Source organism: Schistosoma mansoni, chromosome W (assembly GCF_000237925.1).
Source record: "Schistosoma mansoni strain Puerto Rico chromosome W, complete genome".
Taxonomy (NCBI): domain Eukaryota; kingdom Metazoa; phylum Platyhelminthes; class Trematoda; order Strigeidida; family Schistosomatidae; genus Schistosoma; species Schistosoma mansoni.
In genome coordinates, this window is record NC_031502.1 from 53,860,491 (window position 1) to 53,869,820 (window position 9,330).

A 9,330-nucleotide genomic window follows, 5' to 3' on the forward strand; every position below is an offset into this window, starting at 1 on the left:
TGGGACTCCTCAGTGGGATCGTGGATGCGCATTGCTAAGGAGTCCCACAATAGGACGAAACGACCGGCCAGTGCTTGCAGGTTTTCCATGGTGGTCTAGCTTCAATGACTCATGATCTCAACTCCATAAAATTACTATAAAATTACGTATATGTTGCATAATAATATGCCAATTAAGAGAAAATGCGAAAAGATTCACTTTGTTTGTGTTCACTAAAGGAGTAGATACATGGGTGTGTAATCTTAAAGTATCTCAAACTAAAACAGTACACTTAATCCATGTTATTGAATATTCAATCATCTATCAGATGAATTCACTTTCATGCATCAATATACAAATACTGATATAAATTAAAGTAGATGCGTGTTGTAACCATGAAAAAGTACATTTTTTCTATAAAAAAAAGAAAGAAAAAGTATGATCAAAATCTTTTCCTACATTAATTAACTAACTTGAAACAAACAATTTCATTTAAGGTTAACAACACGCTTATTCAGTCTCTTTTAAAAAGGTAAAATAAAATTTAGTATTAAAATAGAAATTTCATTTGATCTCATCATGAGAAACTTGATAAATCTAACCTAAATTTCATTACCAAAAAAGAAAATTGGATTTTTAAATCGTTGTCAATTTTTTTTTGTGGCAATTCTAATCAATAATTGTGACTTCTTTTTCCTTTAGTAAAATAAATTAATTTTGAAAAATAGAAAACTAATATGTTTTACAAGTAAATATGGATGGTAGCTAGCAGTCGAATCCAGGATGAGCGTTTCGTCCTTTTTGGGATTCGTCGGCTGGATGTACTTGCATTCAACAGTTGATGTTCACTTCGGGACTAGAACACAGTACCGTTCGCTCTCAACATTATTATGTTGTCTATTTAGCTACTGAGTCCTGATAGCCACTAGCTTGTGCAATAGGTTGAAGTTTAAATTCATTTTGTATCTTCCCATTGATGTTTAGGACTGCAATTGATCAGTTTGTTATTGACATATGTGCATCCTGTGCGAAAGCTAGTGGCTATCAGGACTCAGTAGATAAGTGGATAACGTGATGGCGTTTGGAGCTAACAGTACTGGTTTCGAGTACCGGAGTGAACATCAACTGTGGAATGCAGGTACAGCCAGCTGACGAGTTGCGCGAGATGCACGTCCTGAATTCCACTGATAACCACCATCCGTCTCAGCTTATAATGCTTGTGACTTAAGGCAATATCGAGGAAAGTTTATAAATGAATTGCTTCTACGCATAATGCTTGAAGTCATCTTGAAATGAACAAATACTTTGATGTGGATAATCAATTTATTATTTAGTTCAAAATCACAGGATGTTTTTTGTAAATTATGAAAGCCATAAATTAAACACTTCATTTATGGATCTTCCGTCAGTTATCATTTACATTCTTTATGATTCTTCCCATTTCTTTCTGTTCTCCTTATGGTCCTTTTCAGTTCAATCTTCTCGGTCGCCTTTTAACAGGCATTCCACTCCTGATTGGTGTTACATACCACTTAAATCTGTCAACATAAGTACTATACATCACAATCTGATGTACAGTAGTTTCATGTGAATGAAACATTCAATCTGTTTGACTGATTCGTAACATTTTTCAACATGAGTAAATAGTTCTCAAATTAAAGTATTTTTAAACTGCACTGTGTCTCATTTAGTATCTAAGTGAATTTTATCAATGAATTAGAATGACACATTAATTATCTCGTTGTTAATGATAATTTCAACTCAATAACTTAATGAAGAAAGCGTTGATGTTTGTGTACAGAGTTCAAGTCTTAAAGTAAACATCAACGTTAACTATCCATCTTAGAAAACAAGTTTACAAAGCAAAGGGAAGTAGCTTATAAAATTTTAACCATATCTATATCTATATCTATATCTATCTATCTATCTATATATATATATATATATATATATATATATATATATATAATCTTCATGTGGACTTTTGAATTTCTAAAATGGTTTCTTAACAATTATCGGTTTTGGATAAAATTCAGGTTTTTAAATAACCATTTCGGTACAGATATCTCAAATTTTTTTACAATTTACAGCACGGCATGATCCTGGTTAGACAACTATTGAAAAACATGAAATATGGAACTGCTGTTTTATTCATGTATATGACTATTTATTAGAGCACTTTCTATGACTCCAACACAGTGGATCAAACTCAGGACGTTTAGATCTTCGCCTATATATTTGAAGTGGATAGCTGTTTCACATCTGCCAAGGTTGGGCTTTACTAGTCACAGCTCCTCACTAGAACTCCTGAAATCGCGTCCATCTGAGGCAGTGGAAAACAGTCACTCAATATTACAGAATGATTGAATTTGGTGGTCGTTTAAATGCAACGGAATCGTGACGAAATCTGAAGATGCGGACGTGTATATTTTATATTAAGGAGCGACATAATAATACTGATACAAATCTCAGTTAACACTCTGAAATGTACCGAAATTAACCCTACGAGAAGCCAATTGCAACTTTAGTAACAAAGTATTGGTGTCTCTAATCCAGTACAATTAATTGAACTCTCTGAAGAGAGTACAAATTCTCCCATTTCTATAAATACTTTATACGAACAAATCCTTAGACTTTTATGTCGAATCTCTTCATCCATTTAAACGTAAGACATTTTATGTGTAATTTTACGTATGGATAGATATTGTTGCCAATTTTGAGACTAAAATCTAACATTTATTCAATATCTCTTGATTTTCAATTGTATTAAAACTATATACAACCAAAATAAGTCTGTGTATAAAATAAATTCTCAAATATTTATATCACCACGGTATAGCTTAATTCTGTCTCCATCATTTCTCTCTTTTGTTACTCAACGTTTTTATGACTTTAAAACAATTAGTTCCTTTGATAAATTTTAATAATGCAATCAGAATAAAAAAGTTATCAGAATTATGTGATACATTTTTGAGCAATGGATTTCGAACAATCTGATCACATATATACTTTCATAGTTGAAATTATGAGTCAATTGAAGCTAGACCACCATGGAAAACCTGGAAGCACTGGACATTAACACCGTAGGATGCCGACTAGCTCAGTGGTCTGGCGCGTGACTGGTAGGTTTTGGGTTCGAATCTCGCGAGTGCGGGATCGTGGATGCGCACTGATGAGGAGTCCCACAATAGGAGAAAACGGCCGTCCAGTGCTTCCAGGTTTTCCATGATGGTCTAGCTTTAATTGACTCATGATTTCAACTATGAAAAGACTGAAATCTCCACAAAACCCCTTCCGACATATATACTTGTCAATACATTTTTATATGAAAACTAAAACGTCAATTAGACAGAATAAAGGTAAAATACACAAACCAATGACAAATACAATAAATTAGGGTTACCAGGGTAGGCTAAAGGTAAGAACAAATTGTTTTTGAACAAATTAAGGGGTTTTCAGTTTCCGTTTATTCAAGGCTTCAATAAACCTTAATATACGCCCGTGAAGTTTCCATAACTATATATACATATATATATATATATAATTTATTTCAACAATATATAACAGAAGGGGGTTTTGTGGAGATTTAAGTAATTTTATAGAGCTGAGATCATGAGTCAATCGAAGCTAGACCACCATGGAAAACCTGAAAGCACTGGACAGCTGTTTCGTCCTACTGGATGCGCACTGCTGAGGAGTCCCACAATAGGACGAAACGACTTCCAGGTTTTCTATGGTGGTCTAGCTTCAATTATTTCATGATCTCACCTATATAATATACATATATAAACTTTCAAATTAATGACAAATAAATGGGATATACTAAACAGAAAACACAATCTATCTGTCTATCTGTCTATACAACCGATGATTTATATTCTCATTGAATTGAAATGAATAAGATTTATACCTTTAACTTCCTAAATCAAATAATTTTTCACGCTTGACTTTTCATATTAAACAAAATAATACAATGCTCATAGTAATAGTGATACTACTAATAACAATAATAGTAGTAATGGTAATGACTGATTATTCTCTTTTCATGGAATACTAACTTACATTCCTTTTGAATGTAACAAAATGTGTTAGACATAGAAAAAAAAACGAGTTAATTTACAACTTCATATCAAATTATTCACTCGCTGTACCTCTTTCTCTCTCTCTATCTCTCTAGCTCGCTCGTTCTTTTCATTCCCTTCTATCAAATATTTCAATATTTCAATACACCGATATGATTCTTCATGATTTGTCTTTTTAATATCGCTTAACAACCAACTCTATTAACCTTTTTACTACAGTAAAATTTATTCAGTGAGAGCCATAGAGTGAAAAATATCAGGTTATTTTTCTAAAAAAAAAGTTGAAATAATGTTAGAATGTTACTTCTCACTTAAAATTGATTGTGAAACAACGGTACTTCATTTGACTATCTCTTCAATTTTCTTCAGTTATTTGTTGTTTCTTTATAAAATAGGAATTCGATTGAGTGTTTGTTTTCCTTCTCTCTCTCTCTCTCTCTTAATAATGATGTCAAGTAACCGGCAATATATATAGTTACTATGTTTTGCTTTGATTTTCAAGATCAACTAAGTTTCATTTTAAACATTGTTTGTCTATCATTTTCTAATTTTTTGAAAAAAAATGAAACGTGTTTTTCTTTGCTTTCCTGAAATTTTGAAGTTGACTTACTGTAATTTGATTGGTTTACGACTAATTGGTGATGAATTTAAATATGTAAACTCATGTTCAACAATGAAAATACTAAAATCTCCACAAAACCCCTTCTGATAAAAACCTGTAATTACCTACAACTTTTTGTAATGTTTACGAATGACATCGTACTTAACACTTCTGGTCATATTTCTTTCTGTTTAGTGAGGAGGATTAGTGTATATTAGAGTGTAATTTCGGCTAAAGATTTCATCTCAAAAATGTAGAGTGACCTATATCTGTCGCTTGTGAACATGTTCGATGTAATACACCCCGATAAAGCGAATTAAAACTGTAAAATTATAAACTTCAGAGCTTAAGATAAAATCTTTAATATAAATTATAGTTTGTAAAATATTCAGCAACTATCGAATAAGCAAACTGAGCAATTATACAAAATGGTATATATGGCACATTCGGTAAGCATTTAAAATACTTTAAATCACTGTAGATGAGAAATTTAAGACATTTGCATTAAAAGTTACATCAAGTTATACATTAATGATGAGGAAGTTATCTATTTGTGTAATAATATATGTGACTTAATCGACTAAAAGACTTGAACACTTTAAAATAAGAGTGGTTATACTACTGTAGTGTGGTCTACTTATATCCATATAAGTAGTATATGGCGATGGTCAGACATAGAATGTATTTTGGCAGAAGACCGATAAGGAAGGAACTGAAATGAAATGCGATTGGTAGGTAAATGCATGAACAATGAAATTAGAGAAGATGAACTGATATTTACAGAAGGAACAATGAAGATTGAGACAATTGGTTGTTAATTCGCAAATTAACTACTTGCTGTATGGTTAACAGAATTTAGTGAGATAGTCTTTAATTTGTGCTTAAATATATTGGATTATCCGTAGTCGTGTTCTCATTCACTACACTACCAGCAAATAAACAGTTTTTTTACAGGATACTTTGAATGTTGCGAGAATGGAATAAAATTTGTTTGTTAAATATTGTAAACTTACGGTTCTCTAGTATACTACGACAATAACAGATCTGTTAATGCAAGTGATAAGTAATGTAGATGATTTTAATAAGCCATTAAGTAAATGCTTTTATTACATTGTGAAGTAACTTAGTAAACAGATACATACTAAAAGTTTCATTTTGAACAACGTGGATTCACTGAAGCGTGGTTACAAACAACCTAGAACATAGAGGTACAATCACTACAAATTCTACCTGTTTCTTGTACTCGAATACGTAATGATCTTTCCCTCTCTCTCTCTCTCTTGTACTCAATTCGTTCATCTATATTCTGAATTCGTGTGAGCATGGAATATATACTTATATGTTTGTTTTTTTCACCATTAAATTAAATGAATTTATGCATGTTACACACCAAAATGACATCTTTATAACATTTTATTCAACTATTTATCAGACAATCAGTCAGCTACAATGTAGAACCAGGCACACATATGCATCGGTCCAAGTTGCCATACCTCATTAGCACAACAAGATGAACACCGGATTCATAGAAATAGTTAATTTAGTGGTGGTAATATATAAGGGATAGGTTGTATATAAAGATATAGTACAGGGAGAAAGACAGATATGAAGCAATTTTAATCTCAAGGTTTAAGGAAAGACAAGGAGTGTATATACCTGTGCCATCGTCATCGATTTTGAGCCATGTCACTCAGAGTCTCCAACCATTGATTACGATTGTCAACTATTTATACAATTCATTGATTAAGTGAATAAGTAAAATCAAACAAATAGAAATGATTTCACTTCATTTCATAATACTCTAATTTAATTATAAGAGTTTAAACTGATGCTATACTATTCAAAATATCAAATATTTTGTTTTTAACAAAAGTAGATAACAGTTGGATAAAAAGCTTATTCATTTGGAATGGGAGCTTTGATTAATGGAACTGTCTTTAGTATATATGGAAACTAACATATTATCCTTAATCATTGAATGACTCCTATAATTATTTGTCATTAATCTTATAGATGATGATGAATTTGAAATTGTCTACATAAAGATAATTTATTTTACTGTGGATGAAGTGAGACTTTTGAAATTTAGTTCATCAATACCCATTTCAAATGCCAGTTGTTCTTATTAGATCTAGTTACATCGAATATATAATTAGATAAACCTGTCAGGGAATTATTGAATACCATCCAACTTATATCAATGCAGAATAATTAATAATAAATAAGAGGTCTATATCAGCTTAGTGGATTTACGGAAAGCATCAAGCAAACGTGAATAATATGTTTCAAGTTATCCACGGTATTTCATTAAAATTGCTCTACGGTTTATGTATATCCTTGTCACCATGATGAATCAATACAACAGCTCCCCCTTCTTCACTAACTATAATATAGCTCACATTATTCTAACACAAATGGATATTACGTAATACATGTATTTTAATCTATTTATTTATTGATTAACATTCTCGGATATTATAACTGCATAATTCTCATTCATCATTTAATTAATTACTTAATCATTAACTACAATTCTCATAAATACTTTTGAATTTGCAGCGTTTTTATTTTTACTCATTATAACGACTGTTATCTATTTTTAGTTGTAGGATTCATTGTAAGTAAGTAAAAAAAGGAGGGTTTAAAAATGATCTACAAACTCAGTTGTATAAAAAAAAGTTTACTTACCAACATATTGCCGAATTCCAATAAGACCAATGAAAAGAAACATTAATACCCCAGTATACTGATAGTTAAGTCTATCAGCAAAATCATCATCAAATCGCAGCCGTGATGATCCAATTCTTCCAAGCTTAGTTAGTTTCCAGATGAATGTAGCATCCATTACTCCGCCTGGTTCGTGACCACCGAATGAATGACTACCGTGACTATCACCAACAAGACCACCTACACCGCCTTCACCAACTTCAGTATGTGCTGCACCTCCGCTAAATGTACGTGGATGTGAATCAGATGCGTGTATATGTCCAGATGTGTGACGACGATAGTCGTGCCCTCCGGATCTACGATGATCACCTGTTAAGAAAAAATAAGATAGAAAATACAGTTTATTTTAGACTAAAATCAACTCAAGATGTTTTGTTTTTAAAAATAAAACTATTACGTTTATTATTGGGACTCGTTCATGTGAAAAGCTTGTGTACACTGGTGAAAGTTATTCTTTCTCTAGCTAATAATACATAAGGACACAAATAACTTACCTACACAATTTACTAATACATTCAAATCTGAGGCGTATAAAATATATATAAAAGATTTTGATTAGAGTTGGATGGTAACTAACAGTGGAACCCTGTATGAGCGTCTCATCCTATTTGGGACTCGTCAGCTGGACATGCCTACACCACAGAGTCAGTGTTCAGACCCGGAGAATTGAAAGAAATATGCAACTCAAAACCACTGTCAGTCAACATCAGTCAGAATTTTCAATACGAACGTCAACACATTTCTGTTGTATGGAGCAGAAACTTCTAGAACTATTAAAACCATTATCGAAAACGTAAAAGCATTTATAAATAATTGTCTTCGCAAGATACTCAATGTCCGTTGACTCAATACCATCAGCAACAGCCTACTGTGGGAGGTAGCAAACCAGCTTCTATCTGAAGAGGGAATTATAGAAAGACGTTGTAAATAGATATAACATACATTTAGGAAATCCTCAAACTGCATCATGAGGCAAGCGCTAACTTGGAATAGTGAATGGAAAGGCAAAAGTGGAAGACCAAAGAACACAGAGTCGAGAATTGGAAACAGATATGAAAAGAATGAATAGCGACTGGAAAGAAGTGTAGGGGATTGTCGAGGAGAGAGTTGGATGGAGAATGCTGGTGGGCGATCTATGCTTCTCCAAGAGAGGTAACAGATGTGAGTAAATAAGTAATATATTTTTACTATTATTATTATTTACATCAGTTGCTAATAGTGGAATATGAAATACTTATCATTCTACTATTCAGTTGGGTTCATTTACATTTCAGTACTGTAATTGTTCTCATCAAAATTTCAACCTAATACTTCCAGGTAAAAAGTCATAATGTTAGGCACTAAACTATCAAGTTACAGTAGGTTTAATTTGCTTGGCATTCATTAAAAGATCGGCAGATATTACAAGCTAACTGAGGTTTAAGCATTAGTACATTATTTGAATATGAGATTATTTTCTGTCTACATCGAATAAATGTCAAATAATGCCGGATAATGTGATATAAAAATGATATAATTTTTAACATTAGTAGTCTCACAAATCGGTTTCTCGAATGATTAATACTGTAGGTTAGGGCATCACCTGTTAAACCAATGTAAATAAAATCCAACACAAAGTAAAGTACACTCTATACAAAAATAAACCTATGAATAGCAAACCAAACTAAATCACTTCAGTTATGTAAAATGCTTGAAATAAAAACAATAACATCAGAGAGATGTATACATATAGCTTGAAACGACCCTAGGAATCATCATTTCTATTACTAATCAATGACAAACGAAACCATTATAAATAAACTTCTACCAGACAATAACATTATAAACCAATAATAACATTAAAAGTACTTTATATCTTACATTGTTTCAAAAATATTAAAAAAAATCAATTAACAGTAACTAAGTTACAGATTTGACCATCATAGGGGACTGAATAATAAT

At 31.9% G+C, this 9,330-nt stretch overlaps 1 protein-coding gene across 1 annotated transcript in view; it reads right to left on the reverse strand.

The window, feature by feature from the left end:
* Positions 1-7,507, reverse strand: part of Smp_161890 (putative innexin) — a gene marked incomplete at both ends in the record, with an annotated part of 24,226 nt that extends 16,719 nt beyond the window's left edge. The window contains one exon of the mRNA XM_018790166.1: positions 7,355-7,507. Within this exon, the coding sequence (XP_018655536.1) occupies positions 7,355-7,507 (153 nt within the window). The remainder of the gene's footprint in view (positions 1-7,354) is intronic.
* Between the last annotated feature and the right edge of the window lie 1,823 nt (positions 7,508-9,330).